Source organism: Perognathus longimembris, chromosome 9 (assembly GCF_023159225.1).
Source record: "Perognathus longimembris pacificus isolate PPM17 chromosome 9, ASM2315922v1, whole genome shotgun sequence".
Classification (NCBI taxonomy): Eukaryota; Metazoa; Chordata; class Mammalia; order Rodentia; family Heteromyidae; genus Perognathus; species Perognathus longimembris.
Genome location: NC_063169.1, coordinates 5,708,680 through 5,724,681, shown reverse-complemented (window position 1 = coordinate 5,724,681; position 16,002 = coordinate 5,708,680). Strand labels below are relative to the sequence as shown.

At 36.3% G+C, this 16,002-nt stretch overlaps 1 protein-coding gene across 1 annotated transcript in view; it reads right to left on the bottom strand.

Moving 5' to 3' along the window:
- The window catches only part of LOC125357033 (pleckstrin homology domain interacting protein), a 92,182-nt gene that overhangs the window by 6,365 nt on the left and 69,815 nt on the right, over positions 1-16,002 (bottom strand). The window contains exons 28-39 of the mRNA XM_048353653.1: positions 13,851-13,962; positions 13,610-13,671; positions 11,963-12,118; positions 10,267-10,387; positions 8,027-8,152; positions 6,051-6,120; positions 5,510-5,560; positions 4,908-5,057; positions 2,853-3,005; positions 2,079-2,242; positions 1,362-1,621; positions 546-746 (exon numbers count right to left, since the gene is read on the bottom strand). Coding sequence (XP_048209610.1) covers positions 546-746; positions 1,362-1,621; positions 2,079-2,242; positions 2,853-3,005; positions 4,908-5,057; positions 5,510-5,560; positions 6,051-6,120; positions 8,027-8,152; positions 10,267-10,387; positions 11,963-12,118; positions 13,610-13,671; positions 13,851-13,962 — 1,626 coding nt within the window. The remainder of the gene's footprint in view (positions 1-545; positions 747-1,361; positions 1,622-2,078; positions 2,243-2,852; positions 3,006-4,907; positions 5,058-5,509; positions 5,561-6,050; positions 6,121-8,026; positions 8,153-10,266; positions 10,388-11,962; positions 12,119-13,609; positions 13,672-13,850; positions 13,963-16,002) is intronic.

Below are 16,002 nucleotides of genomic sequence, written 5' to 3'. Positions count from 1 at the left end.
ATGAATTACCATTTAATAAGTTGTTGTGTTGTAACTTGTGATCTATGTTCTATTTATGACTTTTATTTCTAGAAAATCCACGATTGCTACACTAGATCAACACTCTTGAGGATCTAGTTCTTGTTTTCTTTAATGTTAGAAATTGATCATAACATTCGAAGCCTTTAATTCAGAATTTTAAATCAGAACTTAATGAAGCTCCCCAAGCTGTTTTTGTCTTTGTATCACTATTTACCAACAAATTCAAAATGTAGGGGCTTCTAAATGGACAAACGAAAAAACAGATGTACAGGAAAAAGTGGATAATAGAGGCTCATTTCCAACAAAAGAATCATTTGAAAGAAGGAACTACAATATCTGCAAAGTTAAAAGTAACATTACTAACACTGTTCTTTGTAGACAGGAGCTCACTTATGCAGCCAAGGCTAGCCTGGAATGCACTATGGAGTCTAGGCAGACCAGACCTTGAACTCACCATTTGTAGCCTTTCTAGTACTAGGATCACAGGTGTCCGCTACCATGCCCAGGTTAAAATAACACCTTACCTGGATCAATGCCAGCTGGTGACTTTGAAAGAGTGGAGGGGGCCTTTGAAAGTACGGATGACTTCATTTTACGTTTGACTGGCTTTTCCTTTTCCATATTTTCTTTCGTGGAATTATTTCTAGTGCCATGACTTAAAGTGGATTGATCAGGACTTACGAAAGTATTCATAGCTTTGGAATGTTTCACGGAATTCTCTAGTACTGAAACATACATACACAAAAGAATACAAGTTAGTGAGATGTTGCAAATAAAAAAGAAAATATCTGAGATGTTTGGTGTTGTTTTTTTTAACCTGAATTGCTTCTGTTAGACAAAATGACTAAACCTAGTTCCCAGGAAATCCCGACTTCTGCATGGCCTCCCCTTTTCCTCCCATTCTCTCTTCACCCCGTGACCCCCCCCCCACACCTTCTCTTCTGCAGTACAAGGGACTGAGTGAGGGCTTCAAGCGTGCCAGGGAAGCGTTCTGCCTGAGTGACATTCCCCACCCGGCGCAGGCAGGAATTCTACTCTCTAACAAGAAAGTCAACAATGGCAGCTTTGTGGTTTTCTAGTAAGTTTGATATCACTTAGACAAGTCTGCTAGAGTCTAGGTACTAGGATCTAAATAGCAGCAGTTTTCTTATTGTTTCAAAGCATTATTCTATACTGATACTCCTCAACTGCAACTTTGAAAAAAAATTAAAAACATTTTAAAAAAGAAAACTATAAATAAAGCAAAAGAGCAGCTGCAGTAGGTTAGTGAAAACCCACAGCTTTTTAAAAAGCTTAAAAAAAACCCTGCTGTACCTATCAGTTTGGGAACCATTTCTTACATGCTTTTGCTGGCATCGCAGATGTATTAGGTCTGGAAAGCAAAGTCTTTGCGGCTGATGAAGTAGACGGCTGCTCGGGGATAGCCGGGGCTACAACCACTCGGTTGCTTCGAGTCCGAACAGCAGAACTAGGTTCTGCTTTCCCGTTTATCTGAGCAGCATTGTGCCTTGGGGGTGCTGATCGTGCAGGTGCAGAGAATGGAGAGGTAGACATTTCTGACTTGAGCTGGGGTTTTAAGGTCCTTTTTTTCCTCTCAGGGCTATAAGAAAGATCACATGTTAGTCACTCTTCTAACACTACATGTAGATATGGTGCAAGTTTTACAATACTGTTGGCGTCAACATTTGTGCTATTATGAAATATGTTAAAGTATGGATTTGTAGTGGACTTCATATGGTTGTGAGCCTTTGGAAAGTGATTATTTATTGAAGGATCACCATAAATGCTACTGTTATATGACAGAAAACATGATGCGATCACTATCCTAAAAATGCTGTTTTACTGTATAGATTTAGCAGTTTGAATTTAAGCACTTACACTAGTAAAGCTTTAGTTTAAAAGATTAAAAATCCTCCACACCATAGGAACTTGCAAGTCAAATATATCATTCTGCAATATAGGGAATAGTAAAGGAAGTATTAAAAACCACCACATTCTCTTATCTAGATGACAAAGCCAAAGATACCAGTGAATGCCACTTTAAAAAAAGGACATACCTTGATGCAGCACTGCTGGAAAGAGAGCTGCTTCTGTTTCTTTTCTTCCTCCTTTTCGTTATGGTATTTCTTTTATGAAATCGAAGGGCAGATTTATAATCTGATAAAACTGAACTAATGTGCTCTTCAAAGAAAGCCGACAGACGCAAGCTCATGCTGTAAATCTAGGAAAAAAAACCCAAACCTGTGTTAAAGTTTTAGAATTAGATTATTATTTTTTTAATTTCTTTTTCTCAATCTCTTCTGATGAAAAATAATCTATTTTTAAATTAAATTATTTCTGTGTTGTTTAGGATTTCACAAGCTATAACACTGAATTCAGGTGGCTCATACACAAAAATCCTTATCACTGTGAATTCTTATCATAGGAAACTATCCCTGAGGGTCTGAGCCCATTTTGTATCCATTATCTATGTCAGTATCTAGTAGCTCTAATTTCACTGTCAGGTACCAATCTCTTTTGTGAAGTTTTACCAAAGGTAAACAATATTTACAGCTTTATTTATTTTGAACTTCTTTGATAAAAACACATCTTTCCATTAATGTGGGAATAGCGAGGCAAGTTGAACCCAGACGACTCTAGTGTATGTCAAGAAAATTTCTATACATTATCTGGTAAACAATACCATATTAAGAAAAAGTAATTTTCCTACGCTTATTAATGGTACTCCGAAAGAAATACTAAAAATATAACGAGGTTAAACTTTCTGTAAATTTTAAGTATAAATATTAGTTGTTTTACGTATTTTTAATTGCACATAAAGAATTATATACCCTTGATCTTTTGCTTGGTGTATATGCTTTGGAATTACTAAAAATAAGTCTGACATCTTTACATAACTCCATTGGTGACTCATAATTCCCAGCCTCTAAAGTTTCTCTAACAGTGGCAAAATCCATTGGAGTATCGATGATGTCTCTGTAGTCCTAGGAGAGAATAGGTGGTGTTATTATTGGTACTGATACAAAGCACTACTTCTACACAATGATTTATGATGAATGCAAGTCTCAGAACTACTAAAAATAATCACTTGTTAAAAATAGCAAAGGTTAAAGATAACCTTTATGCTACAGATAACTTGTACAGAATATTGACTAAAATACAACTATGAAATGAGAAAGTGAAAACCTGTATATATATGAAGACTTTAGTTAATTACCTTCAGTACCACAACTGAGAACTTTACAGTAATCAAGAATTATTAATGTACATGGCTGCTACCAAGTCTTCTACAAAGAAAAGAAAAATTGCTCATGGTCTCAACCTAGCCAAGTGTACCAAAAGAAAAAGGAAAATAATGGCACAGAAGCCACAACACAGGACGAGCAAAAGAGCAACATAAAATGACCATAATGCAGTGCACAATTACAAAATTATCCTGTTTTCAGTAGTACTGATACCAACTCTTTTTTTGCTTGCTTTTGGTGGATGATACATTCTTTTTCCCTGGATTCTTAGGAGTGAGCTTAGACACTATTTTAAGACTATGGATAAATTCTTCTGATGTAGAAATTTTCCTGCATTACACGAATACTACACATTTTAATGTTTTCATTGATGTCACTGTACTTTTAAAAGATTTCTCATGAGACTTTTTGATGCACAGATTATTTAGAATGTTGTTCAGTTAGGTATTGTTTTGAGATTGTTAGTTTCAAATTAACTTACTACACTGCTAGAATTAAATATTTCTCTTCTGGGCTGGGGATATGGCCTAGTGGCAAGAGTGCCTGCCTCGTATACATGAGGCCCTGGGTTCGATTCCCCAGCACCACATATACAGAAAATGGCCAGAAGTGGCGCTGTGGCTCAAGTGGCAGAGTGCTAGCCTTGAGCAAAGAGAAGCCAGGGACAGTGCTCAGGCCCTGAGTCCAAGCCCCAGGACTGGCCAAAAAATAAAAATAAAAAATTTCTCTTCTACATTTTCCATTCATTTTATTTATGTCTCTTGACAAGCTTCTCTATTGTCAGCACTACATTAGAATACACATGATAAACACATGATAAAGTCAGCTGATACAAGATCTAGGTCCTGATAAACCATTTAAACCTGTTACGTATCTTCTTCTGTTTTAAGAAACTTACTTAGTCAGGGCTGGAAATATGGCCTAGTGGTAGAGTGCTTGCCTCGTATACATGAAGCTCTGGGTTCGATTCCTGAGCACAACGTATATTGAAAAAGCCAGAAGTGGCGCTGTGGCTCAAGTGGTGGAGTGCTAGCCTTGAGCAAAAAAAGGGCAGGGACAGTGCTCAGGCCCTGAGTTCAAGCTCCAGGAGTGGCAAAAAACAAACAAACCCAAAAACCCAAGAAACGTATTTATGATCCTTAGGGAGTTGTAGAAAGGGGGTACAATCAACATGTTAGTTTAACAAATACTTGGATCATGTTTACTCAACTCTTACTATGTAGTCCATAAATGTGCGTATGTTTACATTTATCGATCTGCCCTGTCTCTGCTGTCTGTCCATCTATCCAAAAACCACCCATAAGTGCTTTGCAATTTCAAACTGTTTCTTTCTATTTTCATTTCATCTTCATAATTCTGCAACAAAGTTGGTATTATTTTTGGAGTTAATGAGGAGAAGAAGAGAATTAATAAAACCAATATTCAGATGGGAAAACTAAGTTACTTGTGGAAAGTTGCAAAAATAAGAGTACAGCTGGGAATTCTTTGGAAACTACTCAGTTCTTTCTATTTTATACCTTTATATTCTCTACACAACTCAACAGATAATAAAACAAGGGAAAAACTGTAGCTCATAAAAATAACCATTACATATAGTATGTGGCAAAACTAACAATTAAAAATGTTTTCCGAAATACATACTGGATATTCAAGGAGATCCACTGGCTGGCGAAAAGGCTCCGAATCTTCACACTGAAATATGAGATTTAACAATTCCTGACATTGTTTCTTCCATGCTTGAATATCATAGGACTGGGCTCTGTTCCGTAATCTTCTTCTAGGCTGATGGTCCTGAAACAAAAATATTTTAATATGTTTATAAAATTGCTCTAAGATAATACAATTTGTGTTTTTAACCTACTACTAGATAATGAGCTAAAGGGTTGAATATACCTTACCTGAAGTGCTTGGAATTTTGAAACATTAAGCACAGACTTTTCTAGCTAAGTAATCCTAATCTGAAAATCTGAAAACGAAATGCTTCAACTTCCAAAGGTTTTTGAATATCAGTCCTCAAAATGTTGGGAAATCATGAATTTTACAGTTGCAACATAGCAATGCCCACCCTGAATAATATAGTAACACCAATAAAATATAATTCACCTAGTTCTGAAAAATATGCATTTTACAACTGATACTGATTTGAACTTAGTCTGATTTTAAAATCAAAGAGTAAAAACCAATTCTTCTTAGATGTTAATTTGTGTAAAGTACTTGTATAAAAACAACCACCATCATATTACCTTCCTCTTCCGGGTGGAAGTTCCTGGCACATCTGCATCTTTCTCTTCCTCCTTTGAGGTAAGAATGTATCAGATTTATAAAACACTCTAGATTTCATTAAACTCAAGAGATTACTTGTCAATTATCATGACAAAAAAATTCTAGTAAGTTAGAGTATTGAGCCAAACCCAAGTTTTGCTTTTTCATTTGCTTGTTTGTTTTCTTTCTCCCAGTTATAGGACTAGAACTTAGAGCCAGGGTGCTGTCCCTGAGCTTTTCTGCTTAAGGCTTCACACTACCACTTGAGCCTCAGTTCCACTTCTGGCTTTTTGGTAGTTGATAATCAGAGATAAGACTCTCGTGTATTTTCTTGCCTGGGTGGCCTCCACTGTGATGCTCAGATCTCAGCTTCCTGCGTAGCTAGTTATATAGGCATGGGCCACTGGCACCTGGCTTTTTAAAACACACGTTTAATAATAGCTCTTATCTGAAAACTGTAATATATAAATTTTTATACACAATAAAATACTGATGGAGAAATCACAGTAAAATGTTACGTACCTCAGAGTCAGATAAAACTTTCTTCTTCATCGAATTATATAATGGAATAAGGTTATAGCAAGTCTGATCTCTAAATAACAAGACAATGTTACTGTATTAGAGCCATGATTTTTTTTTTTACTTTAAAATCAGACTAAGATCTTACATACACACATACATATACAATTACTTTGTTAACGACCCTATGTAAACACAGTTGATTCCTCCAACCTTCATTATGGCCTAGTTCATTTCATGAAGCTCAACTTCAATCTCCTACTCTTTGTACAATTCTCTCCTATGCTTTTATTTCTTAGTCCTCAAGATAAAGTTAACAACACCTCAGGCTTCCAGTTCTTCTCTTTCATTCTCAAATGTGGATATTCCATAAGATTTGGTTCTTAGTTATGTTCTCTTGACATTATCACCTAATATTCTTTTTTTTTTTTTTTTGGCCAGTCCTGGGACTTGGGACTCAGGGCCTGAGCACTGTCCCTGGCTTCTTTTTTGCTCAAGGCTAGCACTCTGCCACTTGAGCCACAGCGCCACTTCTGGCCGTTTTCTGTATATGTGGTGCTGGGGAATCGAACCCAGGGCCTCATGTATACGAGGCAAGCACTCTTGCCTCTAGGCCATATCCCCAGCCCTCACCTAATATTCTGTTCAAACCTATCACTTCCTTCTCTCCCATTTTTTAAAATTTATTGACTTATTTATCCTTAAATACTTGTACAAAGGAGATTCAGTTTAACATGTTAGTCTGTGAGTAAAATATATCTTGATCAATGCCACTGTGAGTAAAATATATCTTGATCAATGCCACTCTTAACATTATATCATTCCTACAGCACTGGAAAGATCTTAGGTATTTAGTATTTCACTCCTTCCTTTCACTTTAAAACCCAATTAGTGATCAGGTACTATGAGTTCTATCAGAAGTCTCTTGGACACTGAGTGTGGTGGTACATATCTGTCATGTCAGCTCTTGGGATAATCAGGCAGGAATGCCCAAGTTTGAGGCCAGCCTGAGACACATAGCAAGTTGGAAGCCAGGCTGAGTCATACAGAAAAGCCTGTCTCGAAACAAACAACATAAAACTCCAAACAACATTCCCAACACAAGCCCACAAAGCTTTTTGGTACCTGCCTTTTTTTCTTTTCATTTATACCAATTAAGCCTTATTATCATTATCACCTCTTGCTCAGTGGTAGCAGCCAATGTGTGTGTGTGGTGCGTATACATGCAGGCGTGCCAGTCCTGGGGCTTGAACTCAGGGCCTGGGCACTGTCCCTGAGCTTTTTTGCTCAAGGCTAGCGCTCTACCACTGGAACCACTGCTTCACTCCTAGTTAGTAAATTGGACATAAGACTCTCCTGTTCCAGCTAGAGATTTGAACCCCGATCGTTGGAGTCTAACCCCGAGTAGCAATGATAACATGTGTGAGCCACTGGTGCCCAGCTCCAATTTGCAATTTCTGTTTTATGTCTCTTCTTTATAAATTATTAGGCACTATTATATCTAACTGCTATCAGTATTTTTAAAGCTTAGTTCCAGAGCTCCTATTTTCTTAAGGTTGGCACTCAAGGCATTCCATAATCTAGCCTCAACCCAAATTTAGAGCACTGGATCCCTGTGACTTCTAGTGATACAGTCTACTATGATTTCAATTGCCTTTCTTTTGGGTGTTTGAACCCAAGTGCCTTGCACCCTGGGATTTTTCATGTTCCTACCCCCATAAACCCGAGCTTCTTTAATTATACCATGTCTGCCTCCTGAAGAGCTAGGATTACAGTCTTCTAGGTCTGAAATTTTTTATTTTGACACAGGCTTTCTACCTTCAGAGGAGCTATGTTTGTTCAACAGCAGTAATATGCACATACATACACACATGATTTTACTCAACCACTTTGGCATTTTACATTTTAAATTATTTCACACTTTGAAAGTGCTATTAATTAGTATAACTATTATAATTAACCATGAACAGGTAACTCACTTTATGAAATGTAGAAGAAGATCAGTCACAAATTTAGCAGATTTCACGATGGGGCTTCCTGGTTCATTAAACGTTCGCGTATTATGCTCTATGTAACGAACTTCCCACATTAGGGAAGAAAACCGCCTTAACAAAAAAAAAAGCAGGAGTTTTACTTTACCTCACTGCACTTAGGAACCTTACAACTTATTCTGATTTTGTAATCATCCCTACCTTACATTGTCTGACATAGACCTATCAGACTACTAGCAATGATTCTTTCAAAAGTAGGGAAACTGGCAGAAAAGGTATGAATTGTTGGTGCTGTTATAGATATTCCTGTCATATACAGTATCACTTTCCTGACTTTTATGCATTAAAGGAAATAATATAATCCAATACTATCAGTAATCAGATAACATGTGAAATGAAAAATAATGAAAGCATACTGATGAGACTTACAAATATAATGAAAAAAATGAGAATGATGTTAGCTCCTAAGAAACCTACCTAAATGAGAAACATACTTGGAAATGCTAAAAATATTTGAGGCTATATAGATTTTTTTTTATTTTTTTTTTCAGCTAGTTTCAAACCACAATCCTCCAATCTCCAGCTTCCTGAATAGCTAGGATTATAGGTGTGAGCCATTCTTCCAGGCTATTTTATTTGTGACGGCAAACATAAAAATGACTTCTGGGAACAACATGTAATTATGGGTCCACTTAATAGAGAAGACTAAGAAAAGCATAACATTTTACAAACTATACACTAACAAATGAGCATGCTCAGCAATGTTTCTATGAGAGAGAATATTCACAGCAACAATTGGAGATGATTAGATTTTATCTTTCAAGCTATAGTCTGACAACATATGAACAAGTATCCCTTCTACTCAACTATGAATTCTACCACACTCTAGGCGTAAATAATATGAGTTTGAGGACTTTAAAAGTAGTTACCACTCTCGAAATTTTTGTTTTCAACTTCCAGCACCTGATCGTGAAAAATATTTGAGATATCTCTGAGGGCAGGATGGTGAAGAGGAACACATCCTAGGAAGTTTCTTCTTCTTAATGCTTTGGACCAATTATTAACAATCCAACAAAAACATATCTAACAAGAATAGAAAAACCTTTGAAATCTGGTCTAACATTTACTCCAGTGGTTCTCAATTAGGAATCATCAATATCCTGGCCTTTCTACAGGAGACATTCAGTAATGTGTGGGTACATTTTATTTGTACAACTAGGGGACTGGTATTGGCTCCTTATGGGTAAATACAGAACAGACTCTCAAGTTTCCCAGCAACAAATGTCAATAATTCTGCAACTAAGAACCCCTAAGTTAAAAAGAAATAACAAATGGTGTTTTCCAGTACAAGGTGAATATGATTTAAGCAATAAAAGAATCAAAGTTATATTTTATATAGAAACGAGTATGGAACATGAGTAACTTCTCAAAACCAGAACAGAAAATAGTAATAAAAACCTGGCCACAAAAATAATGTTTTAATACAGTATTCCCTAACATTAAAGTCCCAGGCAAGACATAAGCGCTAACTAGAAGTTGAAAATTAATCAAACTATCTTGCTTTTTTTTTTTGGCCAGTCCTGGGCCTTGGACTCAGGGCCTGAGCACTGTCCCTGGCTTCTTCCCACTCAAGGCTAGCACTCTGCCACTTGAGCCACAGCGCCACTTCTGGCCGTTTTCTGTATATGTGGTGCTGGGGAATCGAACCTAGGGCCTCCTGTATCCGAGGCAGGCACTCTTGCCACTAGGCTATATCCCCAGCCCGACTATCTTGCTTTTTAACTCAATTTCTTTCATGCCAAATTTTGAAAAACTGAATCTTTTCTGATTACATTTTTGCTAAGCATTCATAGCCAAATATAAGTAAAATAACATACAAAAGTTTTGATATCTAGAGAAAAATCCACAAAACAGCACAGCATCTATGATAAAATAGTCTTGACTTGCTTTATAAAATACCCCAGGAAAGAAGTGAACAGCAATTGCATTATGTCTAGAAAAATTTTTATCCATGACCTAAATACAAATTATAGTCTATAGCATGAGCCTGTACTGGCAGCTTTAAAGAAGTATACAAAATCATATCCTATTCCAAAGTAGCTTAATCACATGCTTCAATTTCACCCAAACTCCCTGTGATTCAAATTGAGAAACATTCTATTTAGTAATAACAAATATATGAAAGGATTATGTAGCTTTTCATATTAGCAACATAGAATGTTTCTAACCTGTAAAACCTATTTTCCAATCTTTGTTTAATTGTACTTAGATCTGTTGGGTATGCCACTACAGTGCAGTACATGGGATAAGCTTGTAGATCCACAGGGGCCACAAATGCTGAAGCAATATCTAAAATAAACAAACAAGTTTAGGTTTATTTTTGCATGGTTAAAATAATTCAACTTGATTTAAAACACATGAAGTTGCTACATATCAGTAGGTTATGCCTGTAATCCTAGCTATTTAAGAGGCTGAGATCTGAGGATCTACCAGCCCAAGCAGGGAAGTATGGAAGACTCTTAATGTCCAATTAGCTATCAAAAAACCCAGAAGTGGAGCTGTGTTCAAGTGATTGAGTACTAGAGCCTTGAGCAAAAAAACCTCAGGGGCAGCACTCAAGAGTTCAAGCCCTAGTACTAGCACAAGAACAACAACAACAACAACAAAAATCCCACAATAAATCATAATCTACATAGTTATAAATGTATTTTCTTAAAAAAAAGATTATTCTACATTCAAAAATTTTAGATTATTCTAGTTCATGAATTCATTACAATAAAGAAATAACAGATTAAATATAAAACTCACTAACCACTGACATACACATTCCTATAACTGATCATCCTAAATATCTACAAAGCTGTAATAGTGTAGTCAAATAACTTAAGATCTCTCAAAACGATATGTCACCTTATGCCACTGTGAACCTACGTAACAGGCAACTGGAAGAGGAAACTGGTATAGAAGCTGTACTCTATCACTGGCTTACTGGACTCAATAAAGCAATAGAGGGAAATCTAAATTAAGACAACCCACTCTGTTTTTCTTTGCTTATGCATGCACTGAAACAACTTCTTTATAAAGGGTTCCCACTTTCTAAGACTTCAACGCTAGCTATAACTCAGTGGGGGAGCGTTTGCTATGTTCAAGGCCCGAGATTTGATCCACAGCCATCCCCAATACCACATTTTTTCCCCCCAGTCCTGGGCCTTGAACTCAGGGCCTGAGCACTGTCCCTGGCTTCTTTTTGCTCAAGGCTAGCACTCTACAACTTGAGCCACAGCGCCCCTTCTGGTTTTTTCTGTATATGTGCTGAGGACTCGAACCCAGGGCTTCGTGATGTTAGGAAAGCACTCTATCACTAGGGCCACACTGCCATCCCACAAACATTTATTTTAAAATGACTTCAAATATAAATATGCTATAATCTGTTGTCTTTAGTTCTTACTCATATTAATTTCACCTTTTATTCAATGGGAACATGTGGAGTTTAAATAATCAACTTTTGTGGTCATTGTTTATTTTTTCACTTTTTTCCTTGATGAAGAAACCACTAGTTATTACTTCTGGCTTCTCACAGATTCTCTTGTGTATGTATAATAAACTTGAAGGAAAACTAGCTATCCATACAATTCAAATGTGGCAGTCAACAATCTACCAACTCATATACTGGTTTGAATATGTCAAGGTCTCACAAATTGGGTTGAGGAACCATATTATTTAGATACTTCCATTATTTAAGGAAAGCCCTTATTCTGCAATTAAGCTAGAGCAATCTCATCTATAATTATATTAGATGTTTAATACTGGATCATAAAAAAAGATTCCAATGAAGAATGTTGGAATACTGACATTGTACTATATTTGACTAATACTAATTGTTTCTAGCTTTCTCCTAGGGTCATCTAAAGTCATGTTACTTACCTAGTGTCATCAATTGGTTTATCCCTGTAACAATTCTTTCACATTCCTCATCTCTAGGATTGCTACCCCATTCTCCATCAAGAGGTTTATAGATTAGTGATCGGCATTCGATGTCAGTTAAAGGAACACTGGTACCTAGTTCTTCAGGAAATACAGCTGAAATACAAAGAAAACTAGAGTAGTAATTATTTTAGTTTACCCTTAGATAAAATCAAATTTTGCGAAGATTTGTTAAACATACCCTTTTTCATAATGAAATGCAAAATGTTTCAAGAATAAAATTTCCAAAAAGATTACATTTAAAATTGATTCTTTGGGACTGGGGATATGGCCTAGTGGCATACATGAGGCCCTGGGTTCAATTCCCCAGCACCACATATACAGAAAATGGCTAGAAGTGGCACTGTGGCTCAAGTGGCAGAGTGCTAGCCTTGAGCAAAAAGAAGCCAGGGACAGTGCTCAGGCCCTGAGTCCAAGCCCCAGGACTGGCCAAAAAAAAAAAAAAAAAAAAAAAATTGATTCTTTAAATTATATTTACTTCTTCAAAATTACAACTGAAAAACTATTGTATAATTTACAAATGAAAAACATTTTCTGAATAATTTTAAAATCTAATTGACATATTTACTTTGATAAAACATAACTCGAGATGAAACTGAACTAGGGAGTAAAGTCTGAAATTTCCTGAAGTAGCAAAGATAAATGATATTCAGGCTTTTTGCTAAGGTGATGAAGCTATTATTTTTTCATATGTCTAAATCTTCAACATTTTAGTTAAGACCACTGGCAGGTCATGCTTAGAATCCCAGCTACTCAGAAGAACCAGCCATGTCTGTGAGACTCTTATCTCCAATTCATGAGCAAAATGCTGGAAGTGTAAATGTGACTCATACGGTAGAATGAGGGTCTGAATTCAAGCCCCAATACTGGTAAGAAGCGCATGTGCACGCGTGCGCACACACACACACACACACACACACACAAACAGTGAAACAGTGAGTAACAGAATAAATACAATCTCCATGCTTCAGCCACAGCCACCTTTTCTCAGTTCAAGGAAGATGTCATACTCAGTGACCAGGGCCAACTCTCAAATCTGCAGTGCTACGATCATGAAGGTGGCAGTTATTATTTTCTTTTAATAGTAACTACCTCTTCCTTTGGGCTGTTAAGATGTCAGGCTCTTATTACAGATAATGCAATTCTCAAATCACTCCTGTAAGTACTTATTTATATATAATCAAAAGCTGAGTCCTAAAAAGCTGATATTCCAAAGATTTCATTGAGTGTGTTAAGAGCATATATTCGAGTCAGGGTGAAGATTTAAGTTCAACTCCGAGTTTTATCTTTTAAGTATTTTGCTAGAGTTGGTTACAAAAACATGTTCTCTCCCAAGTGCTCACATTTTAGGGATGAGTAATAATAAACACTCATATTTCATTCTTCCTTGCTAGACTAAAAACATCCAACAGACCAGGATTATATCTCTATGCTCACTCAAGCCTTCTTAGGGTCAATGATAGGTAGACAGGAAGTATTTACTGAACACATTTTTCTGTTGACCTTTTCAACAATTGTACATGGTAGCAAGTTAGTAAATATGTTTAGGAAATTAGCTATATGCCTCATGTAGTGATCCAAACTTACCATTATGAGGTATAAGTTCCATATCCCACGGACTCATTTTTTCTGTATCTCCATTGTCCCAGCTTTAAGAAAGGGAAAAAAATATGCTTATTGTACTCCCATTTTTTTTTAAAAATCTCATTTTATAAACAATTGCTTCTTCATTGTTTGAGAAACATATCTAAATTTCTTCTTCAATGTATGGGGGGGAAAGCTGAAAATAGTTCTAGCCTAACTAAAGTAAAAGCGAATATTTTCTTACCAAACGTTGTAACACTGAAACAAACTATCAGGGTATTCTGGTTGAAGAGGTTCCTGGCTTTCAATTGTTCCAAACCACCAGGCATCATCTATGACTGATCTGAAACGGTCACCTAGACAAGAACAAGAGCCATTTCATTACTCTGAAATGTGTTGTTGCTAACTACTCCTTATAATATAGCTGTAAGGACTTAAACCTCTTGTGTGACTTTTCAAGACAGAAAATGAACCCCCATACTCCAAAAATAATTATGTAAAATCGGTAATACTGAAAGGACCAAAAATACTTAATAAGCACATTTGAAATGAATGACTTAACAATTTCTTATCCCATTTCTTAGATTTCATTAGATATCACTTTTGCAAATCCAGCATTCTAATTTCATCATCAGGACTACATCCAAACATTTCATGCATGTATATAGTTTCGGTAATTTCTACTCAATAAATATTTATAGTCCGTTTTTAATTTCTTATTTTCTGTATTTAACTTCATACAACCCACGATCAGGACAGGATGCTAGCCTTGTGATAGAGCATTAGCCTTGAGCAAAAGAAGCTCAGAGACAGCATCATGCCCAGAGTTCAAGTGCCAGGACCAGTAGTAACTAACACCAATACCCAACACCAAGCAATTACATTCTGGTGCACTCCTTTTCAAAGTCCCAAATAAGCTACAAATACTACAGGCGCTTCTTATCTAAATCTTCCCAGCTTTCCTCCAAGCCCTAAGAGAAGAGGAAGACACTATCTTGGGTATGGTTTATTCATCTTTGGCTTTCCCAATACTTCTTGAGTTTTCTAATTAGCATGCGTGAGCATCTGAAAGAATTGGATTCAAATGTAGTATCTGTGTAACTTTGAGTACATTATCTGTAATTTTTCCCATCTATAAAAATGGTGATGTTTTAATTAATGCCTTCAATTAAGGTACTTTATTTTTAACCTACCATTAAGGAAAAATAAATTAAAACTAGAATCACTTTTATTTTCAAACTCATGAAGAGAAAATTGTCTTATTTTTACCAAATGATTTACAAGTGCATAGAGGCATGCATAAAATGACTTAAAAAGAAAAAAAGAAATATGATAAAAAGAAAACTGGAACTGGAAGTTACATTTATTTGGACCTAAATTTCAGTGTTCTAACAAGCAATGGTAACAGGGAAACAAGGTTTATAGTGTAGTGGGTAAGGCTGTACTGGTTCTCCAGATGTAGACTGGCAACCAGTTTAAAGCTACTTTATAACTTAGTAAACAGCAATCTTCATACTACTGTAACTTTATATCAACATAATGGTGATTTCCATATACTTTTTTTTTTGGTGCTGGTGGTCCTGGGGCTTGAACTCAAGAGTCTGGGCACTGTCCCTGAGGTCTTTCGTGTTTTGCTGAAGGCTAATTAACCTTCTACCACTGGAGCTACAGTCTCTGGCTTTTCTGTGGCAGTTAATAGGAGGTCAGAGACACATGGACTTTCCTGCCTGGGCAGGCTTTAAACTGTGATCCTCAGATCTTAGTCTCAAGTAGCTAGGATTACAAGTGTATGCCACTGACCCTACACAGATTGGTGGCATAAAGGTAAGAGAATTAATTCATTGGATAATTCATGATGAACCACAAAGAGTTGTGTCTGAACATTAGAAATAAATTTAGGAAAATAATATAGTCTTACCAGTCAGAGTAAGGGAAGACTGAAGTAAAAATTATTAATGAAAATTTAAATGTCACTTTATAGATGGATATTTTCCTTCTGACAGAAAACACCAATTAACTATTAATGTTAAAGAAAATTTAATCTATAATTAATGCTAATCTTTAAGACTTAATAAACATTACCATTTTATTTGAAACATTTGATCTAGGCTGTGCTCAGTGGCTACGAGACTTGGACAATCCCCAACAAAATGCTCCCTGAAAAATAACTACCGGAGGAGGGAGTTGGCCTAGGCTGGGGCTCGAGAGGAGTGCCTAGCAAATGAGAAGAGAAGCACTGGAATGAGGAGCACGCTTGTAGAAAAGTTAGCTTATATTTAATGCCTAGGAACTTTTGTGATTTTAATATTTCTAAGAGTTTATGGTTTTAAAGTTTATAAAAAGATAGTTCAGCTTTAAGTGTCAGTGCCCATTTTACTCACTTTGCTTAGGCTTTT